Here is a 22,581-nt window from a genome sequence, read left to right as displayed (position 1 = left end):
ATCCCCACACAGTAGATGAGAATGGAAACAGTTTTTCTTCCACAAACTGGTGTTTACAATAGTGTGAAAATTAATAGTTTTAACCACATTGAGATAAAAAACCCCTGACCAGTTTATTTCACTTTCTGCCCAAGGTAACTTTCCCATCCTTTTGGCTGGTGTTCAGAGCTATCTGTGCTAAAAATCCTGCCCCCTCTGACAAATGCAATGGGAATTTCCATGGCATAACATTAGGCACGTTTGAAGTGAGGCCTAGAAGTCTTTCTGATGCTTTATTCCCAAGCAGTGCATGAGGGTGTGTGTTGGTGTGTGTCTGATGCAAGGTGCAGCGTGTTGGTGCTGGCTTAGTGTAAATGAGAGAGGGATGATACAACAGCCATATGTGGTGAAAGGAGCATCAGAGCTGTGTCAAGCTGATGTGTAAGAGAAACCTCTCAGTTTCTGTAGGAATTGGCTTTAATCCTGTGCTGCAGGCAGGCCAACACACTAAAGCAATTGGGATTGCAATGCATTTTGCTTACATCAGGCCATTTTGGGAGGGGGCTGAGAGCTTAAATCAGGAGAGGAGGACGGGAAGGGAACACTCTTTATCATTCCACTGTAGATGTGTCCACAGCAGGGTTATTTTGATAAATTTCCATGTGTGTGACCCTCTCGAGCAAATTCCTTTCCAAAATCTATTTGAAGCATTCCTGGTTTTGGTTTTGCACTGCTGCTTCTATTTCAAGTACTAATTCTGCTAATTGATAGATATTTCATCAGCTTGGCACTTGAGAACTTTTCCATTATCTTAAATAATGGATGATTTAAACTGACTTGAATCTTAAATCGTCCCTGCTCCCTTTGGTAGTGCTGCACTCACTTTCTTCAGGCAGAGCTTGGATCCAAGCTGATGGAGTAGCATCAAGGAAGGCCCAGGTTTTCTCCCCAAGGAACATGCTTTTCTGCCTTCAAATCCAGAAAGTGAGGCTAGAAGACACAGGGTGAGGAGTTGCAGAGCCATGTAACATCCCAGTGCTGTCTTGTGGCCACCACTGTAGGTCCCAGGTATTCTGTTTTAAGATTCTGAATTTATGAGCAGCGTTCATTGTGTGCAGCTGCCACTTGGTACTTGACTTTAGTTTCATGTGAAATCTCCTTGCTTTCTTGTTCTCCTTTCTGCCTGTCATCTGGACTTGCCATCCACTGCAAGGTGAGGGAGGGGTTAAGGAATGGCTGGGGCAGACACCTGGGTGAAGATGAAGGACACTTCATGCTGAATGTCCTTTCTCTGACCTTGTCAGGGTCTGGGCTCCCTGTAGTTACTGTTACAGTCCCACTGTTGACTTTTTTTGCCTCTGGGCAGCACTTCACACACTCCTGGTCCCTTTTTCCCCAAAGAGGAAGAGGAATTTCCCTTCCCAGTGGTGTGAGAGGATGCCTGTTTGCAGTTCTGACCAGGCCTGTCAGGTCCATCTGTATCACCAGAGTTCATTAATTCACAAAGGCCTGGTTTTAGTTCAGTAAATCATTGTAAGTATTTAAGAAACATTTCTTCTCCAAGCTCTTCATTACTTTTCCTTCATTCTGAGCACTTTGGTTCCTGATGAGGGGATTCACAGTTCTATCCATGATGTTTTTCAGCCCTAGTGTCACACACTATGTAAGGAGTAACTGGTGGAGGATGCTGTGGCACGCAGGAGATTTTACCAGCACTCACTTGCAATGCTCTGCAGGGGATTTTGATTTGCTACCTTGTCTCTCTGCTGCATGCACCCTGTTTTTTTTCCCAGTAAATGCTGAACAGCAGAGATGGGATGAGAACTCAGCTGAAAGAGTGAAAATCCAGGGTGGTTTTTTTGGTGTGACAGTGTTAATGGTATAAAAGCTGCCCTTAAGTAACTGACTGCAAAGAGCTACCAAAGACCATTTGTTCTGCTGTTGGTAAGGAGTGTTGCAGTAAGGGTACGTTTTGTGCCTGGTGAGTACCAGCTTTCCCTGCCCTTTGCACAGTAAAGAGTGTGTGGGGAAGGCAGGATGCTCTGGAAGCTGGCATGGCTGTTGAGAAGGCAGTGTGTGCAAGCATGGCTTGAGGAGGGAGGGCACAGTGGCAAGGGTACTGACAGGGAATCCTTAGGGGATCTGCGAGGGTCAAGTACCATCCGTGGAGTGACCAAGAGGAGTTAAAGCTCCTATTTCTGCATCTGGACTTTTAATGATCTTAAAGCCATGCTGTTTAAATGTTTCTGTGGTGGAGCTGAGTGAGAAGAGGCCAGGTTCACTCAAACAGCAGTTTTACACTGCACTGTTCCGTGCGAGACGCTCAGGGAGCACCTCAGATCTGTTGAAGTGCTGGCATGCAGTAAGACATTTACCCACCTTTGATGCATTCACTTTTTTCACTGCACTGTTGTAATGTCTAGAAATTCCAGCTGAGATCGAGGGTCCAGTGTGCTTAGCGCTGTAGCAATGCCTAAGCAGGAAATCCCTGCCTCTTAGCTTACAAGTTACACAGACAAGCTGACAAAGGGCAGGAGGGGAGATGGATTGACAGAGGTGGAATTGTTTACTCAGCATCACACAAAAGGACTAAAGCAGAGGTCAACACAGGACCTCAAATCTGCTAGTTCAGGCTGCTTCTCACTCATCTGCTTTGAGCTTGACTTCTTTTTCCCCCACTTTAACTCCTGGAATGACTATACTCTCTATAGGAACATGACTGGCAGCAAGCCTGATGTTTTAACACAGATGTACTCCCGCTATCAGACTGGGGGAGAACTGGGTGTAGGAGACAGAAACACAGAAAGCTATTGTAAAAAGGTATCCTTATCCTGAACTGTGGATGGAACTTTGCCTGGAATCACTCTCCTTCCTGTAGCACCTTCTAGTATGTGCTGTGTTTTCTGTAGGTGCTCAGAAGGGTTTTCACTTGCCATTTCACGTGTTGCTCCCGTGCTGAAGGGAGCCTTCTGGCACCTGATGGCTCCTGTTAGTTGTTGCTTAAATCAACAGTCTTCCTTAAGTTTCATGGTAGAGAATCTGCTCCCTTTTTGAGATGAACACCTGGGTTTCACAAAAAGTACAGAACTAGAACATGAGCAAACATTCCTCCCTGGGTTTGGGAGGAAGAGGTTGTCTGTCCTGCTTTGGGAGGTTGTTTTGTCACTCGGATGTAGGGAGATCCTTGCAGTGGGCAGTGAGATGCTTCACCACAGGCTTTCTGTCTGCCTTGAACAACCTTTTGCATTCCCTGGGACATCTCTGCACTGCCTGTAAATACTTAGAGATGGAGCTGTGGTATGTTAGGGAAAGAGGGCTCTCTAAATAAACTTCTGTTCTCTTACTTTGCTAAGTTACAGTCACGTTACAGAAGAAGTTTTGCTCCCTCAGCTAGTTGCCTTGGGAAGGTGCCACAGATGGCTCTGCTGCAGCTGAGGGGACTGGGAGGCTGATCTGCTTTTAGTACTTTCCCTGTGTATGTTTTGGCTTCAGTTTTGATGCTTTAGCACTTACTGACAATGCCTCATGTTGGCTTTATCCAACCTGTCTTGAGTTCTAGGAGTATTTTCCTGCTCTGGTCTCACCACAGACCTCACTTGACATACAGCCTGGCTAGCTTTACTCCCCCTCTTATTACAGGAGTAAATATTAGCCAGCAATCATGTGATCTCTGGGATTTCTACAACACATCATGCCATGTTAATAGACCAGGGCTGTTTTAAATTTAGATGGTACTCTAATTAAGTTCCAATCTGCAGAGGGTTCTGTTTCCTCCTGTGTCAGTGTTACTTGTGCCTCTAACGTAGGAGAGTGGTTATTTTCTGTACAGCTTGGCTGACTTCCCCATCATATTGAACTTTTGCTTGTGTCTCAACATTTCCTGCTGCTTCTCTTGTTTCTGTAACTCACTGGAAAGCTGTATGAGCTTCAAATGAGACTGCTTTCCTTACAGATAAGTTTCCCTGCAGGATCCATACAGCCTGTTGTCTGCTGCAGCTTACAGGGTATGTTAAAACACAAGCTGAAGTTTTGGAGCAGTTTCTCAGCTGGTGGGAATTTCCACTTGTCCCAGTTAAAAATTCCCTGCAGCAACTGGGTACAAGGATTCCTCTGGGTTGTTGGTGCTCTAAGCATTATATTCATACACTGTTAGCACATCCCATTTTAGCTCTATCTTGAGGAAAATGCCCATGGAGAAGCTCAGTTGTCCTATAAGAAGATGACCCCTTAAACCACGTCATGGCAAGCCCTATGTTGTGCCTCCATGCAGTGGAAGCTTTGTGAGCCAGGTTTGCTAGTTTGAGTCTGTGCAGTGGCTGCGTGGTTCTGGACTGTGTGGTGTGATTAGGAAGGTGATTCTGAGTGTGGGGTGAGCATGGGCAATTCTGCTCTCAAAGACATGGCAGCCTGTGCGTGTGCTTGAGCTGTGGTGTGAGGACAGCGGGGACAAAGGCAATACTCAAGGGGAAAGCCATGAAGGCTCAGTAAGTGTATGAACTGGGGGAGGTGGAACTCCATGGCCTGTACTGATTTGAAGGGCTGCTGCTGAGGGGGGCTGTGGTAGTGTGCAGAACTCCAGAGCTAGATAGCTGAACCCATGCCACTGTGGTTTTTGGGCCATGCACGCTGCTCTGTGAGCTAGGCTCTGCAGTAAGCAGCAGGGAAGTAATAGCTTAGTACCAAAGGAGAAAGACAAATACAAAGTGTGTGTGGAGAGAGCAGGGGCAAGGAGTAGGATTGTAACACTGAAAGGCTTGCCAGGGTGACACTGAGAGTGTTGTGAAGGAGCAGGGAAGTGCATGATGAGCGTGGATTACTGGAAAATGCAGTTTGGTGTGAAAGGAGTCTTTTGAAGATGCCTTTGAACAAGAGCAGAGCCCAAAAAGCTTGTGTAGAGTGTTGCTCCCTGTTTGTTCTCCTCCCAGCAGCTGAGAAAGGTGTTTTGGCTGTTGAATGCCTCTTTTGTCTTTCCTGCCTTTCCTCTGTGTCTGAGCACAGGTGAACCTTGCCTCTCCCGTCAGCCTCAGTTTCTGTGTGAGAGCTTTTCTCCTCCCCATGATATGCACAGAGGTTCCCTACTCCTTTTTAGCCCTTGGGGATGCCCCTCCTGCTGTGCCCTCCTCTCCACCATCTGATCCTAGTTGCAAACACATCCCTGCTTCCTCCAGAAGTGAGCACGTGGGGGTTACCTCTTTGGGCTCCCTGGGGAAGCTGCACGGGATTTTGAGGTGGGAGAGCACACGGAGGGACCCGTTTGCATCCCACACCTTATGCAGATATATTCCTCTCTGTGTATCACTGTGTGAGGCACCTGTGTTCTGACCTGGATGTTTGAGCGGATGAGGACCTTCAGCCCTGCTCCTTCCCCCGGTGTGTGGTCGTGTTCTTTAACAGTGACTTCTCTCTGCACCTTCTGGCGTGTCTGTGCCTCTCTGCTGCTGCTTGTACCTGCCCTAAGGGAGCGTTACTGGCAGGGGGGCCCTCGCTGGCACACTAATGTGTGAATAGTTTCTGTGCTTTTCTTCTCATCTCCTCTCTTCCCTTCTCTTTCCCTCTCTCAATGGTGTGTCCAGAAAAGGAAGTCGAGCTCCAGTGTGCATTTGATGGTGAGCACCTCCCGTAAGCTGCCTGCGATTCGTGCGTCCGCCATCCTCATGCCATGCACGCTCGGCTTGTGCTCATCACCCTACATAGCATGTCTGTGCAGGGGGGCGGGGGGCATCCTGCACCCAAAGGTCCATGTCCTCACTCAGAAGGCCCCGTGATCCTCTGGCCCCTGGGCCGGTCATACAGGTCCCATTCTGTGCAGAACATCAGGCCACTGGCAACGCAGTTTGACCTTGCCTGCTCTGAGTGTGAAGTGAAGCAGGGCAGGGGCTCTCCCGGGCTCAGCAGAGCAGGTGGGTGTCTCGCCTGGACACGGGGCTTTGTCGTTTTGTTGCAGAGGTACCAAAAAGAGGAGCAGGTGCTTTGCCTGGCGTTGGTGCCGTCGCCCTTGGTGGGAGCCCTGCAGCGCTGGGAGAGGCTCCGGATGCGGCAGAGCCCGCTGGGGCTCGGCCGTTGGGGTGAAACGTGTGGGCACGGCACCGCTGGGCAGCTCCCGGGCTCTGTGTACTTACAGACAAGGTTTGTCAGAGCCTTCCTTTAGTCCCGATCTCGTCTGTGTGTCCCAGCATGACCAGATACCCAGTAACTGCCTCCCCTGTCCTGTCCGTGTCCTTTCGTCACCCATCCAGATGTTTGACGTCCGTAGAATGGGTCAGGGAAGCAGTCAGGCTGCTCTCGGGGGAGCAGAGAGAGAATTGGCCGGTGCTGTTGTAAGGAATCGCGCACAGCCCAGTAGGTGGCGCCTTTGACACTGAGACACAGACGGTAACTAAGGCACAAGATGAGTTATTGCACATTAGCTCCTGCACACACACACAAAGAAGCAGAAAACGTTTCTCCCCTATTGCAGGTAGGAACAGGGATGGTCAGGTACTGAGAAAGCAGAATTGGTTTCTTCCTTTCTGTCTGGAAAATATTTCTCCTCCTTCAATGACAGCTTAAAACTATGTAAAGACAAACAAGTAATCCCAAAATACTGCTTGGAAAAATCTGTTGGGGAGGGACTGACTTTCCACCAGCCTCACCTTTAGGGAACTCCAGGGGAGAAGTTCACTGTGCCTCTCTTGCCCTCCTGCCTGCTGCAAGCGTTACTGGAGCTCCCTCTGCACGTTGTTTTAAAGCAGCTGGGACATGTAAACCGTGTGTTAACCTCAGAAAACATGGCAGCAGTGAAGGTGGTTAAACAACCAGAGGCACAGCCCATGTGTTGGTGCTTATTTTCTGTGAGCTGGCCAGGAGCGTGTGTCCCTAGCGATGTGATCCCCGGTCTGTTCTCCTTCCCTTGCACCCTCTGTGTTGTTTGTGCCTCTCTGGCTGGCTCAGGGAGCGCTGCCAACTGCTGTGCCAAAACTAATCCTGTTACGTGGATTTTTAAGATGGGCCTGGCACTTTTGGAGTGAATTTGGCCTCTTTTAGCTTGAGATGTTCCTCTGTGAATTGCCAAGGCTCATAGCCTGCCCCATGGCTGTGCTGTTGGCTGGCGGTGGCAGGGGAAGGAGGGCTGCGAGTTGGTTGTGCCACCTCAGGAGACAGGGGAAGGAGTGCTATGGGTTGGTTGTGCCAGCTTTGGCTCTGGGAAGGTCAGGCTAGTCTTCTCCAGGGAAGGGCAGTTGGTGAGGTGGCCACAAGATGCAGGAGTGTGCAGGAAGCTCAGCATGTCACAAACCTCCCTGTGAAAGAGCTGTGAAAAATGCTTAGGCTAGGGTCTTCTACCTCTCACTTCCTTGAGGCTCAGTCCTGGAGTAAAACATGGACCAGCAAACATGATACTTGGTGAAATTCCAGGCTAGCAAACATGAATCTTGGTCTCCTTCAGCCCACTGAGTGGGGAAGGGAATGGTGGATGAACTGTTTGGAGCAGCCTGGAGGGCAGGCTGTGAGCTTTGGGTGTGCATGGGTTTGCACTTCAAGGGGATGTCCCACACCTAACCACCTGCTGTCCAGTTTTTTCCAGAACAGTGGCTTCCTGGATGGGTTTTTTTCCCCCCCACTGTGATCTCAGTTATAAAGCCTTCCAAAAAAACAGAAGCATCTTTGTGTGGCTTTTTTCATGCCAACTTTATCTTCTTGTCACAGAGGACTAAGGAAAATGGGCTGTGCTCTTCTCAGTGGAAGAGGTTTGGAAGATAGAGCTCTGTGTGGATCACTGTTTATGAAGAAGTAGGAGAACCTCAGTGGTGTGTGGAGGGCTGGACCCAGGTCCAGCCAGACCTCTTACATCCACAGTGCCCTGCCATTTCTTCTGCCATCAGCCTGGAAATACATACAGGAAGCAAAGCTCTCAGAAGGCTTTAGTCTTAAGACAGTGTGGGGATGTGCAGGAAGAGGCAGTAAGGAGTAGTTTGGGAAGTTTCTCCTTTCTTAGCTTTGAGGATGAGTGTGTCATTATTGATTGGTTTATTTATGTTTACATGGACTGCTAAATAATTCATTCCTGCCTTTCTCTTTGACTTCCTCCCCTCCACACCTGCCCCATCTTCCTCTTCTGTTTCTCCTCTTGTCCAAAAGAGATAGCTAAGCCAAGGTGTGCTGCTTGTGAAGACAAACTCAGGTGTTAGTAGGTGTGTGTGAAGGCTCAGCCTTGCAGGGTCTGTCTCTGGTTGGCATAATTAAACCTTTGGCAGATGTTTTTGAGCTCAACGCTCGATTTCTGTGTTCATTGTGGTGGTTGCTGGGTGATGAGGGCCTGATGTTCTTGCAGTATGAGTTTGCACCCCCCAGGAACAGTGGGATTGAGAGCAGCTGCAATGAAGTCACACTACTGGGAGCTCCCATCCAGTAGCCCTGATCTGTAAGCCAAGGGGTTTGAGTGAGGCTCCTGCAGTGCTGATTGGGATGTTGCTGCTGGTGTCTGGCAGCAAAAGAGATGTGTACCCAGAGTGGGGGTTACACAGCAGTGTAACTGTGGGCCTGGTTCTCCAACAACTGACTGGATTTGCGGGCTAGGAATGATATACTAGTTCTACTAGTTCTATACTAGTTCCACTAGTATAAACTACCCAGATTTGGCTTTCTACAAACACAGACTTCACTCGCTTCTGACGTAACCGATGTGCTTTACTCGAGGAGATGTTTCTTTGCAGCAAGCTGGTGACTGCCTCACTGTAGTGCTGGGTGAATGCAGGAAATGGACATTTTTATCCTTCTACCACAGTTGCAAGAGGGGAAAAAAGATGCAAAACCACTGGGCACCATCCAGAGGACTTGCTCCTTGGGGCACTACATGGTGTTCTCCTTCTGTCTCACCCCCATCTCTTTCCATATGTTGGTCCTGAAGTCTCTCTGTTCAGGTGACAGCAGGGACACAACACACCATTCCACACCTTTTTCTCTACCTTTTCTAGGGCTGATGACACTGCTTTTATTGCATCAGTAGATTCCCTGGGACCCTCAGCATCTTCACATACCCAGGACTGTTCCTGCACACTTCTGCACTCCTCAGATACAACTCCCATTTGTCCCCTGTTTGAGACTGCACCATGACTGCTGTGTGTCTCTCACTTCTGTAGTCTCTTTCTCTCGGGACTGCTGCCATCTCTCATTCTTCTTCACCAAACACTTTATTGGTGCTCATTACAGGATTCTCCCCATCCCTTTGGGATGCAGCCTTTTTCCTTTCCATTTTCCTTCCTTGTAGCTCTAGCAGTCCAAGCACATTTGGGTTTTGGTACCTCCCTTACAACATCTGTTGCCTCTGAGGGATGGATGATGTCCAGTGACCCAGGCAGCTCTCCTCCTCCTGCCCTCTTCCTGGTGATTCAGCCCGTGGGGAGGGGAGGGTGTGAAGAGACGGTTGGGATTGAAGCAATACTGTCATTTTTCTTGCTGTCTCTGCTGCCCAGCAGGGAAACTAAAACCATGTTTTTCTGTCTCAGCCACAGAGCAACAACAAAACCAGTATAGTAAGCACTGCAAAAGAATCACCCCCAGTGCAGACGTCCATGGTATCTTCCCCAACCGCTATTTTTTCCCCCTTGTTTGGTTTCATTTTGATTCTGTCCCTCTCCCCTTCTCTCCTTCCCCCTCCTCCCGAGTGCCGCTTGTGCTGCTCTGTTTCAGCTTGTGTTTTGGCTTCTGTCTGTGTCCCTGTGCTGCTGTGTGGCCTGATAACACAGGCTTTGGGGTGGGGGTGCTGAGCAGAGCTGTGGTTGGAGCAGGGGATCGCAGCTGCCTGGACTTCCCCGTGTGCCATCCCTGTATAGTTCTGTGTGTCCCGGTCAACTGTTCCCGCTGGCTTTGGGGAGGCTGGTTTGAGGAAGGCAGTGGAAAGCTCCATCCACTTTCCCAGCACTCAGGAGATGGAGGATGGACTTCAGGACACCACGGAGGAAAGGGCAGGCAAAGGGCTTTTAGAGGAATCCTTTGACAGCGCGTTTGCCCCCCTCAATTGTGTGGCTGGCCCTCTGCAGCTGGCTGGCTTGCTGGGCTAGCATTTTCTGTTTGGGCTGTGTGCTGCGGGCTTCACAGGGTGCCCAGGACCTTGTCTGTCCAACAGCCCAGCTCGGTGTGGTCTGTGCCTCAGTGCTCAGGGGAGTGGGGGCACACACAGGGGCATGGCCCAGCTCAGTGTGGTCTGTGCCTCAGTGCTCAGGGGAGTGGGGGCACACACAGGGGGATGGCCCAGCTCGGTGTGGTCTGTGCCTCAGTGCTCAGGGGAGTGGGGGCACACACAGGGGGATAGCCCAGCTCGGTGTGGTCTGTGCCTCAGTGCTCAGGGGAGTGGGGGCACACACAGGGGGATAGCCCAGCTCAGTGTGGTCTGTGCCTCAGTGCTCAGGGGAGTGGGGGCACACACAGGGGCATGGCCCAGCTCGGTGTGGTCTGTGCCTCAGTGCTCAGGGGAGTGGGGGCACACACAGGGGGATAGCCCAGCTCAGTGTGGTCTGTGCCTCAGTGCTCAGGGGAGTGGGGGCACACACAGGGGGATAGCCCAGCTCGGTGTGGTCTGTGCCTCAGTGCTCAGGGGAGTGGGGGCACACACAGGGGGATGGCCCAGCTCAGTGTGGTCTGTGCCTCAGTGCTCAGGGGAGTGGGGGCACACACAGGGGGATGGCCCAGCTCGGTGTGGTCTGTGCCTCAGTGCTCAGGGGAGTGGGGGCACACACAGGGGGATAGCCCAGCTCAGTGTAGTCTGTGCCTCAGTGCTCAGGGGAGTGGGGGCACACACAGGGGGATAGCCCAGCTCGGTGTGGTCTGTGCCTCAGTGCTCAGGGGAGTGGGGGCACACACAGGGGGATGGCCCAGCTCAGTGTGGTCTGTGCCTCAGTGCTCAGGGGAGTGGGGGCACACACAGGGGGATGGCCCAGCTCAGTGTGGTCTGTGCCTCAGTGCTCAGGGGAGTGGGGGCACACACAGGTGGATAGCCCAGCTCGGTGTGGTCTGTGCCTCAGTGCTCAGGGGAGTGGGGGCACACACAGGGGGATGGCCCAGCTCAGTGTGGTCTGTGCCTCAGTGCTCAGGGGAGTGGGGGCACACAGGGGCATGGCCCAGCTCAGTGTGGTCTGTGCCTCAGTGCTCAGGGGAGTGGGGGCACACACAGGGGGATGGCCCAGTTCAGTGAGGTCTGTGCCTCAGTGCTCAGGGGAGTGGGGGCACACACAGGGGGATGGCCCAGCTCAGTGTGGTCTGTGCCTCAGTCCTGGGACGAGCGGGCAGCAGTGCAGGGTGAGACAGAGGCGGATGGGCAAGCGTTCTGCACCACGCCATCGCAGCCCAGGGAGCCATCACCAAGTCCCCCTGCAACAGGGAGAGCACTAGATGTTGCAGGATGAAGTAATGGATGATGGCAGGAGCTGGTTACCAGCCACAGGCTTGGTAGCTGCTCTTTGTTGTGTGTCTTTGGCAGGTTTTCTTGAGGCGTGGGGGGTGGGATTTGATGTTTTTGTTGCTTGTTGTAGGCTGAAGGGTTCTTGGGACACTTCATAATTTTCTACTTTCCCTTCACTGGCTTTGATTGTGATGGTTCTGATACAGAGGGAGCATTTCTAAATTATTATTTGTTGTTACTGGAATTGGATCTTATTTTGGAGACTCTAGAAAAATGTGCCTTTTTTCACAGCCCAGCTTCCAGCTTTTCTCTGAAGAGGCAGTGAGGCACTCTGCTTACCCCCTTTTTATTATGGAAATTATGAATGTCCCTTTTCTAGGGTAAGACACCCAGCAACCTTCCCAAAACACCTGGGAGACAAAGGCCCCAGCTTAGTGCTATCCTTTCCTCCCCTCTCCCTCTGAAGCATATTCCAGTGAGGATGCTGCTGAGGGGTCATTCCTCCATGTACAGAGGGTACAGACTGACTACTCGCTTGCCATCTGGTGTCTGTGCCAGCCTGGCATACTGGAGGCAAATTGGGAATTAGGGGCAATTGCAGAGAAGCTGGGGGCTTTGTCTCCTTGTAACCACAGCTTTTAGTGCAGCCTCTCTCTTCAGGAAGCCTTCTGTGCAGGAGGTGTGTTCGTGTGCACGCGAGCACACGTCTGCTCTTTGGAGTTTGTGGTTTGGTTTATTTAGTTTTTTTCTATGTCAGTCACCTTTTTCTCCACTTGCTGGGGAGTGAAAAGAAATGAGTGAATGCTTTGGAACTAGACTTTAATGATTCTTCCATCCTTTCCTAGGAGCCTCAAACAACTGTTGTCCATAATGCTACAGATGGCATAAAGGTAAGGGATGGGAGTGTTGCCAGAGAAAGCTCCGCTTCTCTCTTGTTGTTCTCGTCTTCCCTTGTCTTCCTTGGATTCCTCCTTTTCCAACGTCTGGTCTGTAGCATGCTCCTGAATCCCGTGGCAGGACACTGGGAGGGTTGGTCCAGGCAGTGGATCTCTGGAGGAGGCTGAGTAGGGACAACTGTTCAAACATGGTCGTCTCTTTCCTGCTGCGGTGTATAATCACCACTCTTTCGTGTGTGGGGTGGAAGAGAAGATACAGACACTTACACACTTCTCTCTTGTTTTTTTTGTCTGCTGGAAATGGAGCCCTGTTCCTCTGAGAAAGCCCTTCTTTAGCTTCTTGTGGCTATTCTTCCTCCAAACAGAAACAAGTCCCATTTGATGTCATCTGACAGAGTTTGGTAACTTCTGTCCTTGTAAAAGTTCTGGGTAGATGGCTTGAACGGCTTGAACATGCAAAAGCTGAGCAGAGATGCTGCTAAGCTTTGATTAATGGCCTGCTTCCATCCAAATCTTCCTTGTATCATCCTCTCCCTGCCATCCCTGCCAATGTTTTTGCGCTTTTCCCCATCTTACTTCACAAACAAACCCAAGTACTGACTCCTGCTCCTGACTGCTGATGCCTGGTAATGCTCTGTTCTGCCGTGCAGGGTTCCACAGAGAGCTGTAACACCACGACTGAAGATGAGGATCTGAAAGGTAGGTGGTTTGCCTGTGATTTCTGATATGGTTAAGTGCAGGCAGGGAGATTCCATCACTGCCTTTAACGATCTTCCCAGAGATCTGTGTCTGGCTGGGTTCGTAAATCTGCCGTGACGCTGTCATCCCTGGCACAGAGGAGCCATGTGTCGGGGAACCAGCTCTCTTGGCCTCTGTGGTGTAAAAACACTGTTTGCCCTGAGCCACTTTGGTTTTGTCTCAGAGTTGGAGTTCTTTTCTTGCAAATATCATAACCTGTTCATCTCCAGGCCATTTTTAGGCATGGAAAGTCCCTACCAGTCCCCTGAGTTTTGGAGCCTCATTGTGTTTTTGTGCTTCCCTGCAGGTTACAGGGAGTTGAAACCTCTCTGTTACTGCTCAGTCTCCCTTCTCACCCCTTTCTGGGAATCTGTTTAGTGATGTGCACACACCTCCCCCTGTATTATTTTTTCTCTTTGGGTCTATTTTTGTTTCTAAGATGAAGATCATCCTTAGCCTGTCTGCTCTGAATGGAAATTGCTTTTCCTGTCCTTGACTTGTCGGTAGAAGGAGAGGCTAAGAAGAGATTTCACACCTTGCAGTGACCATATCATAAATATTCTGTGCTGGTAAAGCTCTCCAGATGAAGGAGCTCCAAGTTCCCTATCTGCTCACGTTGCCTGAGCAGCTGTGCTTTTCCTGATCTCCCCCTAGAAGGATGAGCAGACGTTTTCCCAAGTGAGCAGTTCTGGGACGGGTGAATGCAGTTTGCATTCTGAGGCAAACGTGTTGAACAGTTTGCATTTTGAGGTGAGGTGTTCTCAGTCTCCCTGTACCCAGAGTTACAGATGCAGGGAAAAATCAATGCTCACCCTGTGGTGTAGCAGTAGTGTCACCTCTGTCAGCTGGGCTAGTTCTTGGTGTGTTTCCCGTGGCTTATGGCAAGCTGCTGGCTCCTCTTCTGAGGAGTCACAGGGAGCAGAAGCACTGCCACTGAGTGAGTGAGCTCTGCAGTACAGGTTGTTTCAGAACCCTGACCTCATTACAGGACAGGATTCTAGCTCCCACCTTTTTGCCACAGAGTAATGAGTGGTTTAAGAACCTAGCTTTGAGGGAGGGCAACTGGTTGGTTTTGATAGTGTGGTAATGAAATTGGTTTATCTAATCTCCTCTGGGTATCCATTCAGAACAGATACTTGTCCAGAGCCTTGTCTCCTTTGGCAGCTTTTGTTCAAGAGAGGTTGCAGGCTTGAGCCAGTTGAGCCCAGTCTTGTAAGTCAGGAATACAAATGCTGTGAGGGGAGGAAGGCTAAGACTGGAATGGAAGGTGGTGGTGAGGGAGGGCAGCTGGCCAGGGCTAAATCTATGAAGAATTTTATAGGGCTACATTGCTACTGAGTTGTGGGTTTTTTTTTTTATCAGAGGCTAGAAAATGTTGGTGTGGTTTGAATAGAAGGAAGCATTTGAGTGGTGGTTGGGAGAGAAGGAGCTTGCACAGTAATGGTTTGTACTATGGGCAGCTCTGGTAATTCTAGCACTTCAGTTTTAAGTGTAGCAGTGTTCCCCAGTGTTCCTTTCCACCTCCTGCCCCTCTGTGCTTTAAGCTAAGCCAGCACTCAAGCAAAGCTTCAATAGACCAGAAGGTCTGAGGGTGTTGGAGTTGTGAGCGATCTGCGTAGCCGTGGCTCTGGGACGAGGGAAGCGCCTGGGCAGTTCCTCTGCCAAGTTCTCCTTTCCCATGGACGCAGGGTTGGGCAGCTCCCTGCTGCTGTGGTGTAGGAGACACCAGTCTTGAGCCATCAGGGACGGCTGCCTCAAGGATATGTTGTTTCCACCGTGGTGGGGTAAAGGCGGTGCCCCCACACCCCTCTGTCATTCTAAACTGCACAGCAGGTCTATGTTGTAGAGCTGTCGACTTGGCTTTGCACTGGAGGAAACCCCTGCATGTTTTGTGCCCAGCATTGTGGTTTCTTTAATGTTCTCCTGTTTCCTTTCTCTTTTTTTGTTGACTGAACTTGCGTGTTCTGTTTGTGTTTGTGTTTGATTCCCTGCCATGCTAGCTCCCCCTCTCTCCACCGGGGACGGCAGCTCAGTGCTTGAAGGACGGAGGCACAGTGAGAGCAAAACACAGACTGAGTCCATGCAGTCCCAGCTTTCTCTCTGTTTCTCAGCCAGTAAGTCCAGGGGTGCAGTGCTTCACGGCATCTTTTTCTCACCCCTCCTTCCACCTTTCCCATTTTTCCTCCCGAGATTTTTTCCTTTCCTCAACTTCCTTCCAGAACATCGATTATTTGTTTTTTCCATTCCCAGTGCTCCAGAACAAAGAGAAATCATCTCCCTTCCTGACAGATACCCTCCTTTGCACACCAATTTTCCAAACCTTTCCTTGTTTTAAAACAAAATCAAGCCCCAACCAAACCAGACCCTCATCCCAGCTAAATCCATTCCCTTGCTTTCATCTGGGCCAGACCCGGTGTTCTCTGCAGAGATGCTGCCTTTCGGGGCTTCCTTGGGCAGGTCCCGGCATCTCTTAGTTTCCCTTTGGTAAATGGGGTCAGTGGTGCAGCTCTGCTCACGGAGGGGCTGCGTGAGGATGCATTCAGCCTCGCTTGTCCTGAGCACCCCAGACACAGATGGTGCTGGGGAAGCGCAAAAGGACTGAAAAACAGATCTAACAGACTGTTTCAAGGATGCTTTGGAAGGGAGGTTGTGGCTGCTGGAAGACCCCATAGCATTTCTGAATCCATCGTTAGGTTCTCTGAGTGCAAATCCTTGGACAGCGTTGGCTCCAAGGGGCATTTCTCTGTTGTGAGCTTTACCTCGTGTGTCTGCTGTGATAGCTCAGTTACTGCCCGGTCTCTCCTGAGTTGGCTGCCTCCGTAGAGGAGCCTGTGGCTGAAAACCTCTGAAAATGGGTATGAAAAAAGCTAGTAGGTTGGAGAAAGTCTAGGTGGGCTTCCCCCTACACAGACATGCCATTCTAGCTGCTTGAGTAAGGACTCTTCCACTATAGCTTTAAATAGTGTGAGCTGGAGATGTCTGGACAATTTGATTCTGTTCAGGTCCCTCTGGGAAGGAAGGAACGGGCATGCCCTCGTCTGTCTCCTGCTGGCTTCCTGCCCTGCCTTCCTGCACACAGCACCAGTAGCACAGTCGTACTGCTGTCAGAGCCTCTGCTACCTGTTTTTTAAGGGAGCTCTAAGCACGTCAAACTGCTGGTTCATGGGGTGCAATGGGACAGGAGTTTTGCGCAGCCAGGACGGAAGGGAAATGATCTCTGCTGAAGCCCTTTTTGCTGTGAACTGTCCATCACTGCTTTCCTATTAACTGCCTCCTCTTGCTCATAGCAAGGCCCTGCTTGGCAGGCTGGGGAGTGCCAAATCGCTTTTCTGCCAAGCAGGACAGCATCCTCCCACGCCGCTACCCTCCGAGTTGAGATTTGCAGTGATTTGGATGCCCTGCTTGCTTTCCCTTGCGCTCACATCTCGTGCTTGGCCTCACGCTGCTCAGCCACTATCTGACCAGTGTTTTAGATCACTCCTAATGGCACCTGCAGCAGCGTTAGTGCGATTCCTGCGGTGTTTCTGCGCCAGTGTTGGGGTGGTCGCCTCTGAGCAGCGTCTGGCCCAGCTGATGGGTGCCAGAGGAAGGAAGGAGAGCGGGCAGAGGTTGCTGGGACGTGGATGTCTCTTGTGTGCCCACCAGGGTTGGGGCTGTGTGTGTTTGTACTTCTTTGTCGGTTTTTATTTTGCTTTGTGGTTTTGTTGGTTTGTTTGTTTGTTATTTTAATGCTTAACATTTGTTTTGCAGCTACACAGTCTTGTGAAGAGAAGCTTCTTGCCTGGGACAGCCCAGGGCAGACATTGGAGTTAGAGCGTGCTCGGTCGGAGCCTTTGCTAACTCCAGTAGTCCCCTTTGTACTTAACCGTGCACCGTGTAAGTTAGCAGCTGGGTAGCAGTAGCGGCGTAGTGCAACTCGTGCTGGTTACCGTAGATGTGAAGCTCTCCCCTTCTTCTCTCCGCCTCCGCGCCCCTCACCGCCCGCCCGACACGGGACGGGGCTCTCCCGCCCGAGGCGGCGCCGGCTGCAGGGAGCGGCGGTGCCCGCTTGGGGGCGCCGCAAAGCCTTGGCCGCTGACGCGGTGCGGTGACGGGGCGGGGGCTCAGCTCGTCCCGCCCTCAGCTCGTCCCGCCCTCAGCTCGTCCCGCCCGCAGCTCGTCCCGCCCGCAGCTCGTCCCGCCCGCAGCTCGTCCCGCCCTCAGCTCTTCCCGCCCTCAGTTCGTCCCGCCCTCAGTTCGTCCCGCCCTCAGTTCGTCCCGCCCTCAGCTCGTCCCGCCCTCAGCTCGTCCCGCCCTCAGCTCGTCCCGCCCTCAGCTCGTCCCGCCCTCAGCTCGTCCCGCCCTCAGCTCGTCCCGCCCTCAGCTCGTCCCGCCCTCAGCTCGTCCCGCCCTCAGTTCGTCCCGCCCTCAGCCCGCGCTCAGTTCTTCCCGCCCTCAGTTCTTCCCGCCTTCGTCCCGCCCTCAGCTCGCCCTCAGCCCGCGCTCGGCTCCTTCAACCCTCAGCCGCGGCCTTCCCGGTGCAGGTGGCTGCGGTGCCGCAGCCTCCTGGCAGGCTGCTGTGACAAGGACGCTTCGTGGGTTCCACGAAGCCGCTCCTCTGCCCGCGCTGGTGGGCACTTGCCTCCCTTTTGTGCCTCTCCGGAGCGTCAGGAGGCCCCGCGGGTTCATCGAGGGCGGCAGGCAGGATGCGTTTCCCTGAGACACCCCGAGGCTCCCTGCCCTTCGCATAGAAGGGATCGCCTCCTGTGTGCAGGCTGTAGCCCGGGACGTGTAGGAAAAGCAAGAAGACGAGCACAGTCTGTCTGATGGGATGGATTTGTGTGGACAGGATCGATGCTGCTGCATAGTGACGGTTGGTGAGGGCCTGCAGATCTTCTCACCCATCCCAGTCTTTTCTTGTGCCCTCCGTCTTCTGGACAGTGCACCCGTGGGTGTGCGCTCTGCATGGGAGGGAGGCCCAACAAGTAGCCCTGCTTCACACAAGCAATTCGGGGGGACTTGTCTGTAAGGGCATTTTTTCACGATAGACATAGTTCCCTGTGTTGTTTTGATCCATCCCTGAATACATCTTTCAAAGTCTGGAAGTGTAGATAGCCTGAGGGGCAAAACCGACTCCCTTACTATTCAAAGCCAGTTGTCCCCCGTCCCAGATGTTTCCGGGGCTGGCTGGGTAGCATAATCCTCTTAATTGATTTTCATGGTGAATGCAGACATCTTTCATAGCTAGTGAGGTTATTGTCTTGTTGCTGTTCAGCTGCACTTACCCACGGTGGGATGAGACACACGGGAGAATGAAAGTTTACAGGGGAGGGCAGTTCAGACCAGCATCTTCTAGCATTTAAATTCATCTTCCGTGACTTGGACATCTAAAGATGGTAGGTTGGATTTAACCTCCATCCCCCTAACAGTAAGTGTCTGAGATGCCACAGGTGGCTGGTTCCATTTTAGATGCCTGTATTTTAGATGTCTAAAGACAGATAAATTCCAGTTCTGGTGGTAGGAATTGTAAATTACTCAGTAACATTGAAGACAAGGTTAGAGCACCTCCTAAATGCTTGTGTAATGTGCAGGATGTTCTACCTACTGGGAAAGTGTAGGGGAAGGCTGAAGAGATGTGAGGGTGTGCACCTAGGCTCTGGCATATACATAGTGCACATAAGGTTGTAGAGCTAGGGACTGGCTGAAGCAAACTGCCTGAGGAACAGAGTGCTCACTAAAACCTGGCTAGGACCTGTTCATCCAACCCATCCATCCTGCTACGGTTGTCTTTCTAGCTTGTGGAAGTCATCCCCACATGCCCTAGTTGCCTGTTTGCAGCATTCATGATAGCTGAGATATCGGTGATGGCGATAGGTAGGATGTTGGGAGGCTTGGTCTGGGTGGTGGCTGTTTGTATATATAAACTACCGTGGTGAAGGGTTTCCAGAGCTTAAGCTGACAGACAAGTGCTTCACGTTTGCACGTTCACTGATACTCATTAGTCAGACTCCCCAGAAGCATCTCAGGTTCAGGAGACGCCTCTGGTGCTTTAGATCTTTCTAGAAGAGGAGAACCTGACATCCTTTATTTTACTTTCTCCCTGTATCATGGGATCACCGTTCCCCTTTCATACCACTGCCCCCTACTCATGTGGATGGCTGTCATGACTGCATATCTCCAGAGTGCAGGGAGCAGCATCCTCTGAGATCTAGAGTAACGGCGCTCCACAGATTGCTTGTAGGAAGTACCCACCAGCCCCATATTCCCACCAAGATCTTGCACACGGTTAAATCGCTCTTTCTTCTTGTTCGCAGTGCGTAAGCAAGAGATCATTAAGATAACAGAGCAGCTGATAGAAGCCATCAACAATGGAGACTTTGAGGCTTATACGTAAGTACAGATGCCTTGTGACAGGTTGTTACCAGTTTGTGTGCAAGTGACGGCCGGCTCCTGGCTGTGAGGAGTTGTCATGTAGGGATGGTGAAAAGCTTTGTGCTTTTTAGCTTCCGACAGATAGGAGTGGGGATGTGGCAGAGCATCAAGTAGAAGTCAGGTATCAAACAGCAACGGGAGGGACAAGGAAAATGGCCAGGGTTTGTAAGAAAAATAGGGGGAAAGGCAGTGAGATTTGCAGAAAGAGAATGAAAGAAAAGCCAGAAACCTAGAGGCTTGTTTTTCTGTGAAATGCCAACTAGCAACAGCTCCGTGTTATTGCAGTGCCACTGAGACCTCCAGGAACTTGCTCCTTGGAGTAGGGAAATAGGGGAATACGGGATGCGAGTCAAATGTCTTGCTGGTGCTTCACTGTCTGGACAGCTCTTGGGCTCAAATACAGACTGTAAGCGTGTGATGCTTTTCTTTGCAGAAAGATCTGTGATCCTGGCTTGACCTCATTTGAACCTGAAGCACTGGGGAACCTGGTTGAAGGAATGGATTTCCATAAGTTTTACTTTGAGAACTGTGAGTGGGTAGATTTGGTAACACCAACAGCTTTCTGTCTTATTCTCCCTTGTGCCACATTTTGGGGGCAAAGTTGCCCTTGTTTTTACTGGCTGTCAGAACCAGCAAGAGCTTGCTTGTTCCTGGGTTATAATGCATTCATTAGAGCCAGCATGTTTTCTCCCAAAAGCCTTTTTCAGCAACGATCTCAATTCTAACCCCCAGACCCTTTCACTGTAGGCTTACAGTTTGCCCGGTGCAAACATTTTGTAAGCGTGGACTGCAGGGGCTTTAAAAGCTTGAGGCACTGGATTTCCTACTGATAGGGAAATGGAAAAAACGAGCATACTTGGATGGAAATAACATGTATGTCTGGGGTAGAGCTACCGAGTGGCCAGACTTAAAGGTAGCCACGCACCACTCAGTCACATCTTCACTCTTTGAGTTTTCCCTGGACGGTTTCAGAGCTTTAACACTTAATGAACCCGTTATGTGGATACAAGGGTCACCTTGTCAGCATGGAGCCTGCAGAAGAGCTGAGAGAAATGCTGTCATTTATGCTAGTGGGCTTGCTTCCCCTCCTGGGTATCTCCACAGGATAAGATAATTGAAATTGAAATCCTCAGCCGTTCCATTTGTTTTGTTTTGGGGGTTAGGTCAAGGTCCTTAGTGTGGGCAAATCCTAGTGCTCCCAGTATGCAGAGACTTTGTCTCTCAAAAGCCTGTTCTGGAGTGATTTTTACCCTTCTCTGAGGCTCATGCAGATAGAATGCAGGCCTGGCTTAAAGATCCCCAGATTGCTGACTCCTTTGCAACAATAGTCTGCAATTTAAAGATCTTTTCCTATAACTGCAGAAGCAGCAGCACTGACGCTGAAAAAAGTGGCGAGTGCGCTTTGCACAAGAAGTGGGAGCAAGGGTCCCAGGGGATTTTATGCAATAATAAGTGTTCAGTTTCTAAGGAGAAGAACAGGTGATAGGGGAAAGAATTGCTTGGATTTTGCCTGGAAAATTGCAGGAGCAATTTTTATTCTGTTCCAGAATGCAGTGGAAGGTGAGTAGAATGCAAAACAGACTGGAGGGTGTGGGGGAAGCTGTTCCTTCTTTTAGTAGTAAGATGAAGCTGATGGTTTGGCATGTTCTGGCAGTGCTGTCGAAGAACAGCAAGCCCATCCACACGACCATCCTGAACCCACACGTGCACGTGATCGGGGAGGACGCGGCGTGCATCGCCTACATCCGCCTCACGCAGTACATCGACGGGCAGGGCCGGCCCCGCACCACCCAGTCCGAGGAGACCCGCGTCTGGCACCGCCGCGACGGCAAGTGGCTCAACGTCCACTACCACTGCTCTGGAGCTCCTGCAGCACCTCTCCAGTGAGGATCAGATACGGGTATGGATTGTTAGGGGAGGAGTCGGGGGCTGTTCTGTGTGGGAATTCAATATTCGGGGTTGTTGAGGTGGCTGCGAGAGAACTGTTTCTCTACTTGTCTGTAAGGTAAAAACTCGTGCTGATCAGTTGGTGTTCCTTTCTCTAAGCTCTGGACTCTGTTGGAGTAGCTGCCACTCCTAACAAATGTGCCAGCAAAGTGATGTGCTGCCCTTGTAGCAGCAGTGCTTCCTCCCAGGCGCTCAGCTCTGTGCTCAGACACGTTGATCCAGAGCAGAAAGGAAGTGTGTGTCACGCTGCTGTTTCCCAGCTGTGAGCGATCTACCTTTATGTGCCGGAGGTGATTTCAGAGAACTTTTTGAAGGGGATGTCATATTCTAGAGAGAGGGTTGTAAAATCTGTACAGAACAATTTCTATGCCAGGGTAAAAGTTTATTCATCTAAATTTTACTACCACTTTCCTGATTAGCAGAAGCTCTTTAGTGTACAGTGGTGAGAAGACTCAGAGGAGAAAAAAAGGTCTAAACAAATGGCAACATCAGAGGATTTAAAATATCCCCTATTAGCTTGTCACAATTCAGCACTGGAGGAGATTTTGATTATGAAATTTGACGTGGAAGGAACAATTGCTGCTTGTTCCTGAAGGGCAGCTGATTCATATACTTGTGCAGCATTTGGCCATTCTCATTTATTGCCTTACCAATGTCTTTTTAGTTAGATGTACAAAGCCTTTCTGTCTCCTGTTCCATCTCATGCTGAGGTATATGTCACATTTGGTTTAAAGATGTAAATTTTCTAATGTTAAGGCCTTTTTACTAAAGATTTTCTATTTAAAAGCAAACACAAAAACATCTACATCTAGGGGAGAAGCTTTGCTTACTGTGGCCATCTGAGGATGACCCTCTCTAGTTACTACTTGAGTCCTAATGTTGTGTACTAATTGGGACTGAGCCAAGAGCAGTTTTTATTCTGGTGCTGGGAGGGATTCAGCCTTACTGAAGGCAATGGAAAGGAATGTGAACTATCACAAGCAAACTGCAGAGGTCACAGTTGGAATTTGAAGCAAAAGCCAGTTGGGGGCACCAGAAGCAGAGAAGCTTTCAAGAGAGCTGGACAATCAGATGAATTTCCAAGGAGTAAGGCAGTGAGGAGGATAAAGCCTTTGCAGGGAAACAACAAATAACTCACTTGTATCAGTTTTCATCACAGAGATGTTGAGGGAGACTCCTGACCTGGATTTAGTCCAAAAAAAAGATGCCAAAGAAGTTAGTAAATTGAAGATTGGT

General features: G+C 50.5%; 1 protein-coding gene across 8 annotated transcripts in view; it reads left to right on the top strand.

The window, feature by feature from the left end:
* Positions 1 to 22,581, top strand: part of CAMK2G (calcium/calmodulin dependent protein kinase II gamma) — a 118,319-nt gene that overhangs the window by 91,715 nt on the left and 4,023 nt on the right. For 2 of the 8 annotated variants that reach the window (XM_062000830.1, XM_062000831.1), the window contains 8 exons: positions 9,462 to 9,530; positions 12,199 to 12,243; positions 12,900 to 12,948; positions 14,988 to 15,101; positions 16,738 to 16,863; positions 19,281 to 19,356; positions 19,832 to 19,926; positions 21,053 to 21,298. In XM_062000830.1, coding sequence (XP_061856814.1) covers positions 9,462 to 9,530; positions 12,199 to 12,243; positions 12,900 to 12,948; positions 14,988 to 15,101; positions 16,738 to 16,863; positions 19,281 to 19,356; positions 19,832 to 19,926; positions 21,053 to 21,285 — 807 coding nt within the window. In that variant the 3' untranslated portion in view covers positions 21,286 to 21,298. Of the gene's footprint in view, positions 1 to 9,461; positions 9,531 to 12,198; positions 12,244 to 12,899; positions 12,949 to 14,987; positions 15,102 to 16,737; positions 16,864 to 19,280; positions 19,357 to 19,831; positions 19,927 to 20,760; positions 20,959 to 21,052; positions 21,299 to 22,581 lie in introns of those variants that run through there. The other 6 variants (XR_009819153.1, XM_062000832.1, XM_062000833.1 and 3 more) reach the window with 6 other exon arrangements.

Source organism: Colius striatus, chromosome 8 (assembly GCF_028858725.1).
Source record: "Colius striatus isolate bColStr4 chromosome 8, bColStr4.1.hap1, whole genome shotgun sequence".
Classification (NCBI taxonomy): Eukaryota; Metazoa; Chordata; class Aves; order Coliiformes; family Coliidae; genus Colius; species Colius striatus.
This window is presented reverse-complemented; position numbering and strand designations above follow the sequence as displayed.